General features: G+C 39.9%; 1 protein-coding gene across 1 annotated transcript in view; it reads right to left on the bottom strand.

The window, feature by feature from the left end:
• Positions 1-23,539, bottom strand: part of PDSS2 (decaprenyl diphosphate synthase subunit 2) — a 78,008-nt gene that overhangs the window by 24,664 nt on the left and 29,805 nt on the right. The window contains exon 4 of the mRNA XM_053459628.1: positions 10,546-10,744. Within this exon, the coding sequence (XP_053315603.1) occupies positions 10,546-10,744 (199 nt within the window). The remainder of the gene's footprint in view (positions 1-10,545; positions 10,745-23,539) is intronic.

Raw genomic sequence — 23,539 nt, 5'->3', positions numbered from 1 at the left:
TTTTTCCTGATTCGTGTTTTTGACAGGGCCCCTGGGTAGCAACACTAAGCCACTGGCTGCATGCTGGCAAAAGTACCAACATACCTGTTGTCAAGCTGATTATGCTTGGGTGTATCTGGGAATCACCCCCGGTGCTCCCACTCTCCTGTTTCTTATAGGAGACAGGAATGGTATGTGGCCACGATAACGTAGCAGGGCCAGCCATGGATAGGAGCAGGGCTAGCACTATTTAGACTTTGAAAGAGCGGAGAGTTGGCCGAAGCATGGTAGGTAACAGGTGTGACCAAACACTGCTCCACTTCCCAGTGACCTAAGTCTGATTGAAGGTCACTCGGTAACCTCCCGGCTCTATGCTTGGAGCAGTGTGGGCCTTCATCTATACCTAGTTCTATTTACTGCATCTTCAGTTATGGATCTCGTTGGAACAGGCCACCACGTCGATCCCTCTGTCCTCTAGTCTGGGTCTTCGCCCTGGTGTTCTTCGAGTGGCGGGGACCGAGAATCCCTTTGTCCGAGCTACTGTGCTGGTCTGGAGGCAGAGGGGTGTGAGCGGGTCTCTAACCTCTTATCCTTCCCCGCTGACTCCTATAGCGGACAACCCGGACTTTGTTCCGGGACAAGAGCGGGGTTTCCTGGCGTCACTGGGGTGGCCCCCGAACTTACCTTTGTCGGCGTTATGGGATCGAACTGCGCCGTTGCCGATCGAACGCGCACTTCCCGATGTTGGGCTCACTTTGCTGCGGCGCTTCCGATATGGTCAGGTTACTCGGTATGGGCTTTCCCTTCCGGGAAGACACCACCTTTCTAGAGCCTTGACCCCCTTTGAAACTTTGGCCAGACGCCCTACGCTGCCCAGGGGGGGAATATCTATCCTGTACCGCCTGTTGCTCGCGGCCGAACTCACGGTGCCGCCGCCGTTTCAGGGTTACTGGGAGGAGGTCCTGGGTGAGCCTCTAACTGACCAACAATGGGACACGGTGTGTGAGTTGGCGCATAAATGTTCGGTGGCCTCCAAGGTTCAAGAAACAGCATATAAGCTGTTGTCGCTTTGGTACAGGACGCCGGTGTCGCTCGGGCGGCTTTTTCCAGGCGTTGATATCTCCTGTTGGAGATGCGGTATGGAGCCTGGTACATACTTACACATATGGTGGAGTTGTGCCCAACTTCAACCGTTCTGGCTTGGGGTGTTTCGATGTATGGGTGAGGTGGTGGGGCAAACAATATCTCCGTCCCCTGGTCTTGGCCTTCTCCTTTATAGTGGGTCCTCCCGGGTTTCAGTGAAACGCACGGTTTTGCGACATCTTCTTAACGCTGCGCGCTGCCTGATTCCTTTGTTTTGGAAGCGTACGGAGGTCCCCACTTTGCGCTTATGGGTAACTAGGGTGGAGGAGATACGTGTGATGGAGGAGCTCTTGCATGTCTCCTCGGACAGGATGGAGAAATACACAAACACCTGGGCTTGTTGGCTCTCCTTCCTCTCGTCCACCACTCTGCGGGATCTTCTCGCGTTCCCTTGAGCGACCCTGACTGGCTCGCCCTCCACCCACCTCGGTTCTTTACCTTTCCTTTATTTTGTGTGTGTCCCCCTCCTACACGTTCTTCGTTGCTTCCTCAACACTAGCTCGCTCTCTTCCCTCTTTTCATCTTCGCCCCGTCATGCTCTTTTCACCTTCTCCCCTTCATGCTTTTTCATCCCCCCCCCTTTTTTTTTTTTTTTTTTTTTTTTTTTTTTTTTTTCTTCCTCCTCCTCTTCTTTATATTCCGCGGGGTTACGCAGCTCCGTCGCTGGGATTGGATTTCCAGCTAATGGTCTCCTTCGATGTTGCCAGGGTATGCGATGCTCCACGGCATTCTCGTTTGCCTTTTTTTTTTTTTTTTTTTTATCTTTTTTTTATCTTTTCTCTACTTTTGTATCAGATTGTAGCACTCGCGGATTTCGCGCATATGTTAGACCGCCATGGTTCAACTTTGAATGATTACATGTCCCTTTCCCTTTCTCCTTTTTGGCTACCTTCCCCTCCCCTTTCCCAGGTTTCCTCTTACCCTTGCTCTGTTGAAAAATCAATAAACAGTGATTTACCTATTTACTGCATCTTCTGCATCAGTTTGAGAATGAGTTGCAAAGATTTGTTGATGCATGCTGGTACATCACTATAGAAGGAGAGAGGTGATCTCAGCTAAAAATACTACAAAAATCTTACAAACTGAATGTTAAAAATGTTAATGTAATAGACAGTTACTTAAGCTCAACCAAGCTCTAAAACAGTTGACCCTACGCTACCAAGCCATATTGTCTGTTTAAATCTGTGCGATATCAAAGCTGTAATCCGAGATGAAAAAAAACAACACATTTTCTGGTTATATTGCATTAATTGGCCATTTTGTCCAGAAACAATTTTTTAATGAATACAAGATATGTCAGTTCCAATTACCACTACACCTATTTTGCTTGCTAAACTTTCATAGTTTGCGTCCAATGTCATTATATAAACAATCCTTGGTCCACCCCAAAGAGAACAGACATAAGGGAAGCCCACGTGTAACCCAGAGCTAGATATTCCATCAAAAAATTTTTTACAACTTCCGTTGATTTAATACATGAACATTTTGAGTTAAAATGGGTGGTATGAGACAGAAGTATTATATGCTGTAATTGCCTTGAAAAAAAAATGGCCCTTTAAAGATTTAGCAGACTTTAGAACAGCCATGGCTTCTATTTTAAATGAAATTATTAAGTATAATGTGATTTCTATACAATAATTGAAAAATCAATCTCTGCAATTTTACATAGGATTTCTTCCACATGTTATATATCACTGTTCAGTTTCTTTAGTGGTTGGTTGAAAAACTTATTTAAGGATGTAATAGTGCAATCTAAGGTCATGTAGGAGTTAAAAGACATATCACACAAAGAGAGTCACAAGTAAATATTTTATGTTTCCGACAAATTAGATTTAGATCGTGATCGTAACGTGTTCTTTTAATAGCATGGGCAAAAGAGCCATGAAACATTCAACGTTCTGGGCATTTTAAATATCACAGAAAAAGAGAATTTTGATGTAATACTGCAACGGTACACAAGAAGCTTGGCTTGGGGTATTTTAGTCATGTCTACCAAAGGAGTACCTGTGACCTTGTAAACTGTCTAACCAGGAAGAAAAACAAATTGCATTTGCTATGAAAGAGCCTCATTTCAGCTTCTTGACTGCAATAAACAGTAGCAAATTGATTTGTGAATGAAATCAGTCAATGCCGGACAGCGTAAAGTGACAACAATGATATTTCTAAGTGGTGTTAACTATTCCGTACAGGCAGTTTTGTCTTGTCAATATAACAGCCATTTAACTGCTGACAGATGGCATCCACAAAACTGTGTGGAAGAGGTCTGCGGCACAAACAGGAGCAAATCATTACATTTCTGCTTTATTCAACGAGCGACAAGGGAGGATTCTAACAAGCAGATGAAACACAGTTAAATACCACACAGAACATTTGTAAGCTTTCTACTGCTGAAGACGACAACAAGTCTGCCTGCAGCAGCTCCTCTTCGTAGGCAGACGCCAAGGAACCTGTCCCCTACTACTCATAGCCAACAATTTAACCATATGAATAGACAGAAGCAGCTGGCTAACGGTTGCCACAGTCACCAGAAGGCCAGTCAGAGCAACCATAGAACATTCAGAACAACCCATTGGCTCCGCGCCTTGTATATCGCCCATTTGTGCCTCGCCCACTTATACGTCACCTCTTTTAATCCCTTAACACCAATGACGTGCCTGGCACGTCATGGGGTTAAATAAGCTTACAATGATCACTTTCTTCTCTCAAATGGTGTTGCTGCAATGCCCTGATATTGACGGCTGGCTGCTTAAAAAGAATGTAAGTGAAGATCGCCTCCTAAGCTTAGATGTGTTGCTGAAGAGACTCAATACTAAGGCATTCATCAACACACACAAAAAAATCCGGGGTCCTGAGAGTAATCGCAATAGGGAGAGGCCTGCTGCCTCTCATAAGATGCTGGCGCCCACTTCAAAGTAAAAGAGTTCCTAGATAGAGTGTCTGTCAAGAGCTCCCGCAGGGGATTGACTACATGCATTGCTGCCAACCATGCAGGTAAATGGAGCCCAGCCTATTAATCACTGTGTGTTCAGTAAAAGTGAAAAGTGATTTCACCATGACAAATAATCCAGTTCAAAGAAAACGTTAAAAAATAAAATTGTATTGATATGAGCAAGTGATAAAATTGGCGCTGTTTCTTCCCAAAAATCCTAGCATGGAAAGTGCTAAAAACACCAGCATGTGAAATATCTAGTATCTAGTTTTCAAAAAAAAAATAAAAAAAATGACACACCCCTAAGGCCGGCCCTGTACACACAAGCACCACAAAAATGTTAGAACAGCCTTCTTCACCAAGGGTACAAAAAATAAAAAAACAGGATGGTCCTTAAGATGTTAATTATTCTAACAGATGTTTGTTGTGGTAGATTTAGAGGACTAATTGTCATTGTAACAGTAACCAATATTGTAAGCAACACTTTACTAGACTAGCTAATTTTGGATATTTCCAGCTCTCCCTCAATTAAGCTTTTGGATCAAATAATTCATAATGGTAAAATAGTAGATTTTATGTAATTGGCACTTGCAAAAATGCAAGTGCCAATCTTTGATCTCTGAGCTGTTCAAGCATCATTTCACGAAGGCCTTTCTTGCATTTTAGTATTAGCAATGTTCTTCATAAGATTTATTTTGAGATTAGGGGACATCATAAATTTTATTCTGAGATTAGGGGACAGCATACATTTTATTCTGAGATAACGGGACAGCATACATTTTATTCTGAGGTTACAAAACGGAGGAGCTGGAGCCAGGAGGACGCATATATATTATATATTAGGCAGCTGCCGTTCTGAGCTTTCTAGGTGCTCGCTCATTCAGAGCAGTCTCTCTCTTCTGTGTCAGGACACAGCAGCTGCCGGAGTGCATCTCTAGCAGAACCCTTTTCCAAACTGCTGCTCAGGAACACTTACTTACCTACTGACACAAGTGCATTGCCACAGACGGCGGTACAGCATACAGGGCCGGCCCTACAATGGAGCCGACTGGGGCAATTGCCCCAGGCGGCACTTTAGAAGGGGCGGCACTTTGCCGCTCCAAGCGGTTTTTTTTGAAGCGGAGGAGAGAGAGAGGGGCACCGAGTGGTTTTCGCTTACCCGCTCGGCGCCCCTCTCTCTCTCCTCTGCGGCGAGTCTCCCTGTTCGGTCTCGGTGCCGGCTTGTAATGCAGAGCGCCGGAAGTGACGTGAATTTCCGGCGCTCAGCATTACAAGCCGGCACCGTGGCAGCACAGGGAGACTCGCCGCAGGACTGTTTAAAGGTAAGTACCGGTGGGGGTGGGGGGAGCGAAGTTTAAAATGCCGCCCCCCCTGCGTCGGCGGGGGGGCGGCATTTTAAACTTCGCCCCAGGCAGCGTTAAGTCTTCGGCCGGCCCTGACAGCATACATAACTCCCATCACTACGTACTGAGCCAGACATTAACGGTGATGCAGTGTATACCATCTCCCATCATTTTTGTTTGCATGTCATTGTTTTTTCACACTCACTCACGCTTTCTCATACTCCCACTCTAACTCACTCTCTTTCACACACTTTTACTCTCTCCCTCCCTTCTCTACCGACTGCTTTCATACCTCTGTCTTCTTTCCCACAGTTCCGCTTCGTCTGTCTTCTTTCTTCATCCACTTTTAGGTAGCATCAACTACACAATTCTGGAAGATGTTCTGGTACATACCGTATATTTTCAGTCCAGACACATGTGACAACAACTAACAAAATGAAGTGTGCAATATTGTTAATCGTGTCTGTTCTTGTTTACTTTCAGACAGTGTTTATAACAGTGTTTTGTGGTTGTTAAGAGCTAAATGTGAATATAACTGAATGGTGCAAAACCTAGAAAAAGCCCACATAAACCTGCATGGGCAGAATCAAAGCAATGGAACACTAATGCGTTTAAAAGACTACAAGTCCAAGTCATAAATATTTCTAAATATATTATAAACCATAATCCACCAAGTGTTCCTCTTAAGGAAGGACAGTCCCTTTTCCTCCTCAGATGCCACTCTTTTCTAGGAGGCTCAGAATGCTTGCTAAGAATGAGTAGATCACAGTGTCCTAGGGCCCTTAAAGTTTCAACAGCGTATAGAAACTGCAGAAAATCTGTGCATAGATGAAAAAAATGTAGATAAAGGTATTCTTCTTCTTCCAAATAAAGAACTATATAAATAGATATCAATGGTTCACAAAGTCACATAAAAGATCGTGTAAAGCCCTGGCCCCTGGCCCACCTCTACCCAGATCCCCTAAAGCAGAAACTGTCCCTCTTTGGTTATTTAAAATGTTGGGAGGTACAATTTAACACCATAAATAGATAGGAAATATAAAATAGTTTAAAATCGGTGATACCCACTTACATTTCAGAACTTATAACACTGAGGGAAATACACCCTGTTTAAACTAAGAGGCAAAGTTTGGAACTCTCAGAATTGTTCAGTAACATTGGATAGAATTGCAAGTTTTGTTCCAAACTTAATTGAAAAAGATGGAATATTCTTTCTTTGCAGGATGGTTTACAAGGTCTGTTTTGAGCACCGCCAAGGGATTGTATTATAGAGTGCACTGGAAATTTCCATGGGCCAGGGACAATAAAGAGGATGGGGAAAAAATAACCCGGTGAATTCCACCCAAGCACATTCATTGTTTATTCTTTCATATGTAAAGGAACAAAATCTTAAAAGTAGGTCTTGTGACATCATACAATAATAAATATAATTTCAGGAATACTATCACTAGATATCAATGAGTTAACTTGCACACTAAGTTGGATAAAGATATATGGAAATGTCTACAAATGGCCAAGATGATTCTGGACACCACTGAAGATATAGGACACGGACCACTAGCTAGTGAACCATAGGGTATGGTCTTGGTATTGGATTTATTCACGAAACAGGGAGTTAATTTGGAACTTTTGCATAGAGTTGTGTTTTTAACTCACATACTTCACTATATATGATGAATGGCAAACCCCAGTGAGCCTTAGAATAGCTTGGATAGCCCTGTATGATGCCTTCTGAATTTTGAGAACTTCTCTGAATGAACCATGCTTTATGCAGGTCTAGCTCAGCCCTTCTTGCAGGGGAAACCTGTCAGGGATGCATACCCTCAACATTTCATGTGCCGAATCGGGACACTGTTAATGAGGGGTGTAGCTGGAGGCAGGTGGGGCTAAAAGTTGACAAGAGCTGGGTTAGAGCCAGCACCTGGGGAAGGACCATGGATTTACCTTAGTTTCTTGCATTATTTAATGCACAGCAAAAGCACAGACCATAATAAATTTCACTGATCTTTGGATTGGTCAGAGGAAATCTTTAGCCCACAAAAGCAGGACAGTGAGGAACCTAGCTAGACACTGCATGAAAAACTGGACCTTTCAGTGGAAAACAGGATGGTTGGGAGGTATGGGGATGGTCCTTTATAATGCATTTATAATTAATTCAGAGGGTTGAAAACACAACGCTCCTAGCAACAGTCACACTAGTGAAAAACATTACTGGGTTTTGGTTTCTTAGAGTGAGAAGAAAGACTAATTTCACTAACCTGACAGCTTGCAGTCCTTCTTGAAGGAATCACTAGTTTACCCTTCGTAATGCATAGCCACAAGGCTCTGTTTACTGAATTACACCCTAAACATATATGTCCCATGAGGTACGATTTAGCACTAATTTGCAGTAAACTATGGAGAAGCAGTCCATGGTTCCACTGAAGCCGATTTACACTTTTACACTCACATAAATTGAACTCTATTAAGATCTATTAATGTCTATTAAGAGATTTCACCATCCAAAATAAATAAATGTTAAGAAATAATGGTTTACATAAATGTGAACGAAAGTCAGAGATATAGCATATAAAATATCCCATCATTACTGCAATCCTTTTTTCTTTTACTGTTACAATATTCAAAGGATATTAGCACAGATTTAAAAAACTACCATTTTAATTAACTTTAGACTAAATGTTTAGCATGCCGAAGCGCAAAGAGAACAGATTAATTATAAGAATTATGAACACAGAATTTGTGTTATTTAAAAATCAAAGTGATACCTAGGGCAATTATTTTTTACACTCTGAATATCTACAGTAAAAAAGCCTCGGGGAAAATAATTGACTTTGCTAATTTTACCGCTGGCAATTATTAGATAGCTTTGCATTTCATTATGATTCTGGATATTCACAACTAATTGCCAGTCCCAAGGGTTGGATTGCGAGGAACATCACTGGGAGTTCAATGAAAGACTTCCATACAACATATACCCTTATTAGGAGCGATAAAACACAGCTTTGAAATCGAGGTAGGACACACAACACGCACACGGCAGAACTAATAAGTTAATGGGACTTATACCTTATAACACTTAGGTGGGTCTGAGTGTTAGACAAAATAAAATAATAATATTATATATACATATATATATATATATATATATATATATATATATATATATATGCATACACACCCATCTCCACAGAAGGAGTGTTAAAGATAAAAAGATGATAAAAAAACAACAACTTATCAAGATTATATATTATATATGACACTACAGTTCAAAAGTTTAGGGTCACTTAGCCGTATATAGAAGTGATAATTGCTGATAAAGGGCCTCTGTAGACCCATGTAGCTACAATAGTCACTTACAACAATAATAATGTCTACACTCTATTTCTGATCTGATGTTATCAGATCAGATGGTGAACACATCTTTTAATTCTGCAAATTCTTAAGCTTTAAATTGCCATAAAAGAAAAAATAAGTTAAATAAATCAAAAAGCTGACCAGTCCATACTATTTTTTTTAGTCAATTCCAATTTTCCCATAAAGATGCATCTAGATCTTGTCTTCTTACTCGTTGTGTGGCCGATCTAACAAAATTATATTTCAATCACTGGCAAGCGAGAATTTAATGCTTATTGCCCAACAGAACTTGAGTTACAACACTATTTTTACCAGAAGGTAACAATGCATTGTAGGCATTCCCAGATCAATAAAATGCCCAGGTAATCTTGTTATTGAAGCAGCACCTTTAAATTAATCCATTAGTCTATACAGTAGCTTTTTTTTTTAAAAAAATATATATATATATTAAAACAAAATCAGCCTTCTTTTGCTAAGAACCTATGTAGTTGAATCATATTAATCTGTTTACTTGCAAAGAGCTAAGTAACAGTAAACATAATATGATTGTTTAAAAAAAAAACACATCTATATGTATCAGCATAAGGCCCTAATAACCTTTTACATACATAATGGGGAAAGGTGTCCAACAATGTCACACCAGTTGAACATTTCTTAATGATAGCTTAAGAAATGAACGAAGGCCATGGAATCTATGAAGCTCTTGTAATCTGTTATGCATGGGGGATCCAACAAAGGTTTGTCCTCCAATATGTTTTAATCGTGTAAAGTTATGCCTCATTGGTAAAGTTTGCTGGTAATAATCATGTGGCACAAACGCAGGCAATAATAAGCTAGAATTTGAAAGATGCTTAGCAGTTTCTGTATTGTTTTTATGTGATTAAACCATTGAAAGAACAAATAAAATAGTAATTCATGTTTTGTTTGTTAAAAGTTTCAAATACTGCTTCAGGTATAAAAAAAAAATTCCATGTATCTACCCAATTCTGTAATCACTATACAAAATCCTTTAAAAACCTTCAAATTATAAGAGCTTGAACAGAACACCTACACTGCTGGAACTGAACTTTTAAAATATGGCAGAAAATACTTAGGGGGAGCCAGATTATTTTGCCTATTTTTCGCCTTGCAGCATCAGCAGTGAAGATGAGTCTAGTGGGCTTTTTCATCGCATAGACAATGGATTTATCCTGCAGTTAACATTTCCTTTGCAATTACCATCTCAGTTGGTGGTCTCTGCTGAAGGGCATTAAGGGGGGGAAAAAAATGAAACAATTTTCTTAACCAGACTGCAGATCCTGCATATACAGAAATACTCCCTCTGAATATATTAACAATAAGTCAGTCTTACTACTCCTAGAAAAAAAAAACACAAAAAAAAACCCAAACACTTTTTGCTGGGGCCAAAAAAAGTTAAGAAAAGCCTCATTAATATACCGTAGATACTTGGACATACCAGAGGCGATAAATTGCCTTACGTACAGTAATATTACCAGTGATGTATCTACCTTTGGGGTGGCACTAGGCTCCCAGCCGCCTCCCTCTCCATTGTTGCATCCCAAGTACAATAAAAAGAGCTACACGTCTTTAAGTAACAGAGTATGACATCAGACACAGACTAATAGCGTAAATAAGTTGGTTGGGGAGATCAAAGATCTCCCTTGTAACCGGTCCATTGTGTATACCAGGGGGGCTTAATTGCCTGAGCGTTTGTACCAGTGGGACTGCCGTCCCCTGGTGGCTGCATGTACCCGGACATGTTATAGGGGAGCCAGCGTAGTACATTCGGCACTTTACCTTTGTGTTCTGTAGCTGAGCTAATCCAGTGCAAGCGTTCGCCAATAGGAAGTCTCCGCTCAGAATAGCCATTTTATTTCCAAACTGCATGTCTTTAATGGGCCCGTCACAAGTCTTCAGCTCCCCGATATTTACAATCCCACGATGAACCAAGAAAGCCGTGTGGATCAACTCTGTAATTTCAGCCAGGCTCCTCTGGCTTTGAAGACAAAAACAAGAAAACATGTTTTTAGGAAGGACATTCAAGAATAAATGTTTCTTTTTCTAGAAGTGTTTGAATGAAAATAACACAATAAAGCAAGCAAAATTATCACATTAATCATCATTTCAAATAAGGCAGATTCTAGAAAGTAATTGGATTTTAACCCATCTTCAACAGAAATGGCTTCAGAAAGCGAGGGAATATACTTGGTTTCTTCTTATCACTGTTTCCAAAATACAGAACTGTTTTCCAGTAGCTATGTTTATTTTTTTATACTCCATTTTCAACCACAATACATAAAATGCAGCAATGTGTACAGTGCTCTAGGCATGAGCTGTCAGCTTTTTTCCCCCCTATCGTATCCATTAATATATTCCCAAGGTATATCAAATTGCTGAAACATCCAGCACAAAAGAACCTCAAAGGTCCAGAGAGATTTATTAGTTTGGGTGAAAGCGGTGTGTTCTAAATACTTATACAAGGACCCATGGGCAATAACATAGAAATAATTCAACATAACTGTGTACAATCTATTGTGCACACAAACCTGTAAAGCTTTTTAATGCATTAAATGACACATAGAATGCAAATTAAATACTTTATATTTTATGCCTACGAGCATGAAGTCCATCGCCGACACCAGGTACAATCAAATTCACACAGTCCATTACATTCTCCATTTGCTCAGCCAAGTACTTACCTGCAAACATCTTTTCCACAAGAAACACGTATTATACAAATGCCTGGGACCCTGGATTTGTCATGATATCATAGCTGTCCACAGGGCTTGTTTCTGAACCATAAGGTTATGTACACAAGTGGCAAGTTCTCGGTATGCTCAAGGAACTCACAGCTAACTGCTGGCATAGCTATAAGTTCATTTCTTTATATTTGAATTACATATAAAGAACCCACCCTTTGGATTTGCATAGACTTAATGGAAGTTAGAGGTATCCACCCTGGACTTTGTCTAGCAGATTTGAAAATGGATGTCAAACCTCAGCCACCTATGTGTTATGCATCCTTCTGGGGACTTGTTAAGCTGTGTGATGTTTCAGAACTAGCTTTGGGCAACCTTGTTGTTTTGCATTCTTGATAATAATTATATTTTGAAGTTTCCCTACCTAGGCATCAGGCCGCCTTTGTGCAGATACGCTGTCTTGACTGCTGCCACCACCCACTAGTGTTTCCAATCAATGTGCCTCGGACAGTAAAACAGGATGGCATAAACCTAGTGCCATAAGCCTCTACACAACATAAAAGTATGAGCAAGATCTATGTCATCAGAGGAATAGATCTGCCTGCTCCCTCTGCCAGAGATAAACTATAACTTGCAGAACACAGGGGTTAGTTAAACGTTGCACGCACTACTAAGCTCTTTCAGTCTCCCCCCCTCAATTGTATTTTACATCTATTTACATGTCTTGAACTGAGCTTTAAGTTTTTCCAATTCTAGAGCCCTACCAATATTTCCTGTTGTCTGCTCCACCAGCTTCAGCACCTACATCTTCCTCACAACCATGACAGTGAGCTGTCAAAGTTTGATTACAAGTCTAAAGGCTTTTATACCAATCTCAAGGAAAATGGGCAGATTTTCTGGGGGGACACATTCTGGAGCTCCCTTTAATTTTACTACACTCTGATGTTAGTGTTTCTGTTCATGGTGTATCGCTAATGAAAAAAATGCTTAGAAACAAGCAACTTTTGGATGGACTATGAAAGGGTTAATATTTAAAGAATCTTGGGGTCAACTCAATCAGAAAGTTCTCAGGTATCTCCCCTGTATATTTTTGCAAGTCATTAAGCGTGATGACCAGAAATTATGGCTCACACACTCCATGCTTAGTGCATCCCTGAAGCCCATATTCCATTCATTCCACCAGTTAAATACTTGACTAATGTATCTACACATTAATAAGCAATTACACACAGTTTCTCCTGACAATTTCTAAAAAAGAAAAAAACAACACTTCCAATATGATGATCCTGAATAGACAATAGTTGCACTCATATAGGGACCTGTGAGATTACATTAATTTACAAAAAGTTATGGGACAGCCATACATAAGCAGGCTTTTGTCTCTATTAGATGCTAAGATATAAATCTTGAATTATGCATACAAATTTAAAAACCACAATCTTTGCAAACACTACCGGCACCATAATGTTATGTGCAACTACATGTTAACTGTTTTTTTTTGAAATCTTCAAGGATTGTGTTTATGTTCTATGGTGGTTAGTGCTTAAAAGGGTTTGCTCATACCTCAACTAGCTGTAAATGTTTGAGCTTAACAATTAGATATTTGTGTTTAGCTAATCATGTATACAAAATGATTAACATATCATGAAGGAGGTAAGTCACATTTCTTGTGTTTGCGTCCATGGCAAGCTGAAATATAATTTTCCGTAGGGAAAAAAAAATTACAGCCAGATTACTGTGTTTAGAAAAACACACCAAGTTTGGAAATTTGTATTTCCAAATATTAGAAATAATACACTATGAAAGGACTTTTATGTATATATACCTATGAATATGTTCTATTGAATGGACACTCCAGGCATCCAGTGCATTAAGCTGCATACGATAGTTAAGAAATCCCTTTAAAGTTACGTGGTGTCCTCCCAGATACATGGGGGGGGGATTCTGCAGCTACTTGCTGTTTAAGAGATGCTTTCATCTGAACAGACACCTGATATACTTACCGCCAGTGAGCTCCAGTGCTAGCTCAGCCAACACATTCACGGAACGTGCTCTCGCTGATCGGAAGGGCATAACTGAAAGCCTGAACTAAGATCTGAAGTGAGCCGGGTACCACGGGCAGAGGTGAAGCCGTCAAACAAGGGCAGATATATGGGACAAAGAAGTCCGTGGTTCAAAACCATACATAAAAACACATTCTGCTAGACAATTACCTTCATGGCTAGATCAATTAAAAACAACCCTGCGTGTCTAATATGAATACTGTACCAGTCAACTGAAAAGCAGAAACCAATTTAGCAATTGTTCTATATATGCTATGGTCATTTGAGGTTTTCATCATTTCCCAGGTCCTGCAAACATCCCCTACAGGAGCTCCCACAATGCCAGGTTGCCATTCAAAACTTTTTTATGGGATGTTAAAGGGTTTACGTTCGTCATCTCATAGTCTCAGCTCATTTATAAAGTCCCTAGGCACACAAATTATCAGCTGCTTATACAGAGCAAGCCGTATTTTGCTAAACAGCTTAAGCACTAAAGAGAACACTGTAGAGTATTTTGGTTTGAATCATGAGGGCCGAGAAGAGTTAACGGCATGATTCTAAAAGCTGGTCTAGTAAAGAATTTCTGCTGAATAGATTCCACTGTGAATATAGCAAACTAAATCTAGCAACTTAACAAGTTACACATCAGCAGAGAAAGCACATTTAACACAAGAAAAATACCAAGCAGTTGTCTTATGAATAACAAGGGGCACCTAATTTTTAAGTGATGAGTTATAGGTGGTCGTGAATTCTTATTATACATGCCTATCGTTTAATAGAGCAATTAATCAGTAAAGTACTGCATTTGCAGGATTACTTAATTAGTTTAATTACTCACTACCAACTATTTGCTCAATACTGACATCAGCTACAAAGTCAGAAAGACTGCAGCAAGGTCATCAAAATACATTTTAGAGTTCAGAATTAGGAACCCAGAGCGGATGATGGCTAAGCTGATTTTTGGAATGGTGGTCATCAAATGCTCCCAACAGTGCAGATTTTGCAGCCCATGAAACAAATGCCATGCTTAGCCCCTTGGTATTTAAGAGTCTTCTGAGATACTGAAAGGTCCACCAATACAATGACGATGAAGAGACCCTGAAAAAATATCTTCTGAAGAACTGAAGATATATCCATGATTCACATGAGTTTATTTACTCAAGTGGGTACTGACAGGTGAGTTTTCTAAGCATTATGAGGGGCCAAACCATGTGAGCTGCTTCTGCAAAATGGGTTGAGCTAGCCCTTTATAATGCATAGTTACATCTGGGAGGTTGCTTAGAAGTGACTTCATCTATTCTGCTAAGCACAATGCATGGCAAGTTCATCTCTTCTTGTAGGAGAACTTCTCAAGGAACGGTCAATCAAAATGCAGAGTTAAGCCAGTGACTTCAACGTGTAATGCAAACTGCCACTTCAGTAAATAAAACCTTTATATGTACTCCCAAATGATTATGATCATAGTTCATATTTTTCTGCACTCCCTCTTGGCATAGATAAAATGACATGGCCAGTGCTTCTTGCCTGTGAGCACACATCTTCGTAATTTAAGGTTGTACCTTTGTACTTAGTAGTGACCCATATTATTTATAGGCCACAATAGGGCAGTTGCCCCAGGTCCTGCACCAGGAGGGCCCTATACCAGCCTGTCAGAATTTTCTGGATCACTAAAGAGAATATCCCAGCGAACTGTAAGGAAAAAATAGATCTGCAGAGGTGGAAAAAGTAACAATGCTCCGAGACCCCCAACTACCCACGATACGTCCTGGTTATTACGTTATTGACTGGGCGGTTTCTTTACTTTCTAAATCAACAAAATTCTAAAGTGTGGCAATGTTTTGTTTTTCAAAAAGGTACCCTAAAAGTCAAGAGATAGCTGAATAGAATTGTACAAAGCAAGGAAGCAAAAAATTACTTGTAAATGATAAAAGTAATTGCTCATTTTAAGGCTGTTTACCCTTCAGTGGTTTACGAACCCTTTGTCCAAAAATAAATTTCAAGTGCCCAGGGAGAATAAAAATACCATCGTGATAAGGCATGTCGGTACGCAGAAAGAATGTCTGTATCAATCTGGCGCATCGGATGCACAGATGACAGACATTAAAAAGACTTGCTGTGGGCAAAGCCAGGCTACAAGACATGAATACCAATGAGAGCACTCTACGTGTTAGCATTAGGCCCAGCGTTCATCTCTTTGTGGCGCAGATAGCAGTACAAATGGGAATCCCTGGTGCTAAGCTTCGAAAAGAGCAGCTAATTCAAGCAACGGCTCATTTCCCCGTTTGAAGGAAGCATCAATATCCACAGAAGATCAGCTCCACCTTCGTGACCCGACTATTCAGGCAGAACTGTGACTATACCGTTACTTGCCTTAATAAGCTTTTAACGAACGCGAAGAAAATTCCATCATTGACACTGCATCGCCGCAGAAAACGGCAAAAAGATAAATGTATTTTGAGATCTTTACGCTAACATTTGCACAGGAATCTTTTGGCTCTCAACGCAAGTAGACAATGGGAGCTGTTATAGTAATAGTGATGTTCAGTAACGAAACATTATTGGAATCCTTGAACGGGGATCTAAAACACTTACACATCTTCATACCAAAGAATAGCACCAAATAAAAAGGAACAGCGGTTGGAGAATTGTCTAATGAAACACATTAGTTCTGTATAGGCGTAAAAATATAGCTAGTTCATAAAATAAATCCATATGAAGTACACAAGAACTCCGATAACTTTAGGCAACTTCTAATGAATGACCGCGGCTGCCGGCGCCCCCTCCAGGCCTGGACTGGTGCTGATGAGGCGGCCATGGCTCTTTAGGGCCAGAGGCTGCATATCGAGCTGCATTTGCTCGGTTTGCAAGAGGGCCAGCCTGGGCCCGATACATTGTTCATAATGTGGGAATACAGTAATCTTTACTATAAGTGTTTGACCATGATTGGGACCAGCATGATGATAATTAAATATTGATGCTTTGCTAAAATCATGAACAGCAAGTGACTTCACAACAAACCCAGTATGCAAATAACTACCTTCTGCCAAAGCAACTCATTTGCATATGGAGCCACAAGGTAATGTCAGAAATGGGAATTTATTATTTAATTCCAGGGAATCTATTCAGTTTGGAGTTCTGCGTTGTGTAAAACAGAAAATACATAACAAATCAAGACTTGGCAGCAAATACTGATAAGTCCAAATTTAGATTTATGCAGACCTTTATGTTAAAATTCTCTCTATCCATTTCAATTGAGAACTTATCTCTGTGAGCTATCCCTTATCTACTTATATACAGAAAAGATTAATAATTTGATAATACAGCCAAAAGCTCTACAGCGTTAGAAGAACTGCACCTATCACATATGCAAGCAGGGGCTCATCATTTCATCCCTAGGTCGGGGACCACCCCATATAAGTAGCCGAACGTTTCTGGGCAAAAAGGGGTTCTTTACCACTGGGGGGGAATGGGTCTTACTATCCCTTTAACATTGCAAGTGAATTCTAATTTGTAGCTGCATTATCCATGCCCAGTGTGTGCGCCAGTAAAGCCATTAGATATATCTGGCCTCCTTTTTAATGGGTATGTACAAAAACCTTAATGAGCCTTCAACAGTCCGTGAAATTGAGTCATATCCTGTTACTGTTTTGATTTCATTTTGTTTATTTTCTTTCATAGTTCTTACATAGTATGTAAAATCTGGCCAGAATGTGATAATTATTAGAAAAGGCCATTTAAAAATGGTAAGCCCCTTAGTCAGTGGTTTCCAACTCAGTCCTCCAGTTATACCAAAGGTCCAAGTTTTAAGAATACATTATATATATATATATATATATATATATATATATATATATATATATATATATATATATAGCACAAATGGTTAATCCCAATACACAGAATAGTTCAATCATTGTTATAATGAATATGATGGGTTCTCCCTTACAAACATAAGCTCAGTATATAACTATATCAACGTCCATGAACCCTGTACATATAGCTACAGCGTATAGCGATTTCAGATGATTAATAAGAGGTCAGTTTAGGCGAATCAGTGTATCATTGTGTATCTAAAAAAAAAATTGGGCTTGTAAAGGATAACACACAAATAAAAGGAGGAGATTATCCTAAAAAGACTCTAGAATTGGTTAATGGTGTACATGCTGTACATCTCAAAAGCTACTAGAAAAATACATTTAAAGGTGGCGGGATATTTATAGTCACTATTTTAAGCACATTGTTTTAATTGTATTTCTTTCCTAGAGTTTGTTAAAAGATATTTCTACCAGGCAAGGTGTGTACTATCTGTTGGAGACTCATGCATCATAGTCTTGGTACTCTGCATGCCTGGGTTCTCATGGCTAGACTTGGCTCATTGACCAAGTCTTTTCCCTAATACTGAGAAGTCACATGCTATAATTTACCAGTGGTTGCTACAGGAGAATAAGTTAAGAAGACAACCAGATAAGTTGCAGGTCCCATCAGAAACTCCGATCACCCATAAGGGGACAGTGACAGTCACTGGACTACACAATCAGAAGTACCTCCAACGTTGATTTTTTAAATAATTTTATTGTTTTATTACTTTACTAAGTGTTACAGCTATACTGTAATATTCTCATTATACTAAGCTAACTTGTTCACATCCATAGTTGTGTGATACTTTTGAGTGTTGTCTTCTGTATTTGTTTATAATCAATCCAGATACGTAGCTAAACAAGCAGAGCCTGTGACCTTTCCAATAACCCATGGCAATATTATATTGCAGTGACGGGCCAATGGTGGCTACCAAATGGTTCTACTACCAGTATAATATGAAGGAGACCCTGAGAATTTGACCATTCACCCCAATAAAGACACTCAGGGCCAAACCATGACGGGACATTTATAATACACACTGGCCAAGTGCCCTAAATTAGAAAACACATTTTACATTAACACGTCACTTCCAAGCACAACAAACTGTACCATGGACCACTTGAACATTCCAGATACTGAATTTGTGTGCTGCTGGCATAATTTGCTGCTCGGTCTCTGGGGGTTAGCGAGCAGCTTCGAAACCAGGTGGTAAAGTACCAGATGAAATCTTTTTTCATCCTTTCTAATGTGCCAAGTACTGCGGTTTTACAAAAACAACTATGATAATTCTTACAAATCTGTAAAATCTCTCTTTCACACACACACACACACACACACACACATTTTCCCTCTCTCTATGAAGACACTACTGTTCAAAAATTTGGGTCACTTAGCTGGTTTCAAGACAAGAAAATTTCCAGCTGTGCTAACAAAATTCCAAAGAGTTTTCTAATGAACAATTAGTCTTTTAAACTTCTTGGATTAGCAAACACACCGTGCCATTGGAACACAGGAGGGATGGTTACTGATAAAGCGCCTCTGTACACCTATGAAGATATTTCATAAACAATTAGCCATTTCCAGCTACACTAGTCATTTACATTAAAAACGTCTACATTGTATTTCTGATTCACTTGGTTATTTTAATGGACAAAATGTGATTTTCTTTCAAAAACAAAGAACTAAGTGACCCCAAACTTTTGAACACACACAACATCTACACAGGCTGCTATATTTTGCCAATTTTTGGAGAATGATGAAGCCTTAATTGTGCTCACACACGCTGAATCTCTGCAAGCCACAGTAACATGTCTATTCATATACAAAACAATCTATATTTTTAATTATACTTTGCCAAATAACTGTTAGAAGGCTGTAGTCAAGCACATCGCATTTATTAGAAGCAGCATGTCAAATAGAAGTTGACAATTACTGGTTATATCAATACACATTATGCCAGATGGTAATGAGCCATACACAAAGGGCCAGCCATCCAAAATAATCATGCCATTTTCCTCCGAAATGCAGAAGAGGTTATGGTTTATTACACAGTACTCATTAGATATACAAAGGCAGCATTAGCAATTTTTCCTTCATTCGGTTTCATTTAAGGCTTTCACTTCACGAGCTCCATCAGGCCAGCACGCAAGGTTAAAGTTATTGCAACTGCAGAAATAAAAATAAAAAAAGTGTTTTTTGTCTGGCTGATTAAAAGCAAAAGTTGCTACAAAAAAAGAAAAAAATGAGAAACTGCAAAGGGGACCCTGTGACAATTAATATTAATTGATGTCCAGGCATTCAGAAAGGTTTAGCTAGTATTATAAGTCACTATTAACCAACTGTCTCCCAGAATTCTGCGTAAATCACTACTGAATAACGTACAAGCCATAGCACTCAAATGGTTAGAAAGAAAACCGTTCCTATGGTGATTGCCCTCCATCACTTAAAAATTAGACAAATTGTTATTGTGCTAGGTGGTATTCAAATCCTTGATTTGCAAAAATTAGCTTAAAAGGGTCCGTGTGTGTGTGTAAAATGTTTCTCTGATTTGCCTTTGACCATTCCCCCCATGACATTGCATTGGTGTCTTATTTTCATATACATTTTCACTATTTATTTTTATTTTACATGGACTCTGAAACCATTAAAAATGGTTACTTATAAAGGAGACAGCTCAAAAGGAACATTTTAGAGAAATCAATCTCCAACAAATGAATTTCTCCATCATAATTATCTCCTACAAAGAACAAAACAATGCCTTGACAACTTGCCAGCTAATTTTATAATTTCGTTGGATTTCTATTACATTTCTAACTGTAGCATACCCATAAACGAAACCTTATTATACAAGTATTTTCATTAGTTTTGTTGTGTAATAGCATGTGCAGTACGAAGACTTTCAGTCGGGAGCCTTCTTTTATTAATCATAGCAGAAGTGAATACAATTATGTAAGAAACACAAGAAATACAGATCTTGATGTCTTTGTTCACCTATAATACCTGTTGATTAGGTGAAGTGTTTGAACATATGTGAAACATATTTTAAAGAAGTGTATGCTTTATCCTTTATTAAATTCCCTATGAGTTGATTCTACATCACATATCCATATATATGAAAGACACTGAAATATAAGGAATCTCTGACATCTTGACACCGTAATGGTAAATTTTGTTATCGCACAAAGGAGAATTTGACAGCTAACAGTTGTACATCAGGATGATTAACACGTGGACACCTGACCATCATACCTATATGAGCTTGTTAGACATTCCATTCCAAAAACATGAGCACTAATCTGGAGTTGCCCCTCACTTGCGACTATAACAGACTCCACTGTTCTCAGAAGGCTTCCCATTAGATTTTGCAATGTGTTTGTGCTATTCTGTGCCCATTCAGTCAGTTTACCGTCCAAAATGTTTTGGTATGTTAAAGGGGACATACCACGACCTTTTGGACAATGCTTCCAACTTTGTGGGAAGGCCCTTTTTTGTTCCAGCTAGGTCCATAAAGACATGGTTGGATGAGTTTGGTGTGGAAGAACTCGACTGGCCGACAAAAAGCCTTGACCTTAACTCCATTGAACAGTTTGCGATGAACTGGGACGGAGATTGTGAGCAAGGCCATCTTATCCAGCATCAGTGCCTATTATCACAGATGTGCTAATGAACAAGGAAAAAATTCCCACAGAAATACTCCAAAATCTTGTGGAAAGCCTTCCCAGAAGAATGTGTAAGCTGTTAAAGCTGCTAAGGAGGACCAACTACATATTAATGTCTATGTATTTAGAATGTGAGGTCATTACTGTTGGTGTAATGGTCAAGTGTCCCAATACTTTTGCCCATATAGTGTAAATCCCATGGGACCTAAGAGCAGTGGGCTGCCAACACTTTTATTCTATTTGCTCGGCTTCAGGGTCTAGCACAGCCATCAATGTAAAATGTGATTTGCAATGAATATTTTCAAACACGTTGCAAAAGAGTAACACAGATTTCAATTACCCAGCGGTGTCGGTTACCTCCAGACACCAGCAAATCTCTGTACGGATGCCCACTCAGCCAAGTGTTTCCCTGAAACATATTACCTCTAATGAGAGTGGATGTAACAAGAGTAGAGATACTGGTGTTTTAACACTTAAATGTTCAATAACAATATGTACACAACAAATATGCTTACAGGATATGTGAAATAGATTAATGGGCTGAAGAAATATAGAAGCCGCTACTAAACATATTGGGTGAATAACACAGTTGCTCAGAAATATCAGAATATATATATATATGTATACACACAAACACATCAATTAGACAATTATGTTTTCCATTAAAAACCTATGTGTGTCCTCTTGCCAGAATCCAAGCACAATATCAGTAAGTTAAAGTTAGGTAAGCAGAGTGCTGAGTGGTGGTCCATGCCTTTTTGTTTCTTTGTAAGAGAAAAACATTTTCACCTCTACTGAGCTCTATGCTCCTGTCGTTCAAAAGTGTCACTTTGTAGAGCACTACAAATAATATGTTTGGGCAACCTCATGATACTCTCTGCACTTTCACAGAATGATCAGACAACGATCACAACATTTTTCATATATTTTATATATATATATATATATATACACATATATATATATATATATACATATATATATATATACACACACACACACACACCTATCAGGGAACCTCCCTCATTTAATAGGGCTGGACTGGGAGAAATTGTTTAAGTGGGCGGCTTGTGCTTGCCATGCCACCTAATGCTTCCGTGAGGCCCTTCATCCCGCCCCCCTTGAAGACGTGGCATGATGCTGGAGGGGGCAGGATCACACAGTCACTGGAGTTCCTCGTGTGACAGTCAGTCCCATGGAGCAGAGCACAGAGCAGGCAGGAAAGTCAGGGAAAAAGTAATGATTATGGTGTCAAAAGAAAGCTCTATCTCTCCTTGATAAAACGATATATAGTTTACATGGGTACACTATTCACAGGGGAAGGAGAATAATCGCTGAACCGCAAAAATAGCGCAAAAATGGCAAAATTGCTTCGGGACTTGAGGTACAAAAAACCCCTGGGATTGAAGGGCTTAATCTACCATAGTTGTTCGATTATAAGATGACTCCCCAAAATTTGACCAATAATTTAGAAAAAAGAAAAAGCCTGAATATAAAACTACCCTATAGGAAAGTAAACATTAATTCACATGTAAACTATGTTTTCATATTTAATGAAAACTATGATTGAGAAAAATGCAATTTTTTGTTTTTATTTACTTTTATTTGCCAACCTGCCCCCCAGTTATGCACATCTGCCCCTGGCTTGCTTCTCTGCCCCCCCCAGTTGTGCCTTATACCCTCTATTTGCCACTCTGCCCCCATGATATGTCTTATACCACCTATATGTCACTCTGCCCCTGTGAGGTGTGGGGAATGGAGGAGACCGGTATGCAGGATAAACCTTAGACAAGGAAGTATAGGCAGGGTCAGGCTCACGAAACACAGCATAGTCCAGAAAACAATAGCCGGGGTCAGGGTCACAGAAATCAGCGTAGTTTAGTACACGCTTAGCCGGGGTCAGGGTCACAGAAATCAGCATAGTTTAGTACACGCTTAGCCGGGGTCAGGGTAGGAGAAGACAGCAAATGCAAAGTAAATCAGAGGTCAGCAACAGGAATAAATCACGATAACAAGGTATAGAGCTAAATACAGCACAATAACTAAGCACTGAGTGATACCCATGCCAGTTTTTAAACTTGCCACTAGAGGTCAACCGCCTCTGTAAGTGATGTCATTGACGCGTGTTCTCCACGGTCTCCATTCGGGGACGGATAAAGTGGAGTGGGGCAGCCATGCGGGACGCGAATGAAGAAGAAGCGGGGGAAGCAGCGCTGGATCTGGTACCCGCGGGTACTCAGGTGAGTTAATCCGTGGAAGGTTAAGATGGGGATCCCGACAGTCCCCCAGATATGCATTATACTCCCTATATGCCATTCTGCCTTCCTGATTTGCCTTATATTTCCCACTCTGCCCCCCATATATGCCTTATTCCTTCCTATATGCTCCACCCCAATGTATCCCTAGATGGTCCCCGTGCTTCAGACTCCCTGGTGTCAAGTGGGGGGCAGCCGGTGGACATCTGCGCAATGCACGCAGACAACCTCTGTTGCTACCCGGGACTTCTATGACTAAGCACCGGAAGGTCACGTCA

The sequence above is a fragment of the Spea bombifrons genome, chromosome 3 (assembly GCF_027358695.1).
Source record: "Spea bombifrons isolate aSpeBom1 chromosome 3, aSpeBom1.2.pri, whole genome shotgun sequence".
Taxonomy (NCBI): Eukaryota; Metazoa; Chordata; class Amphibia; order Anura; family Pelobatidae; genus Spea; species Spea bombifrons.
This window is presented reverse-complemented; position numbering and strand designations above follow the sequence as displayed.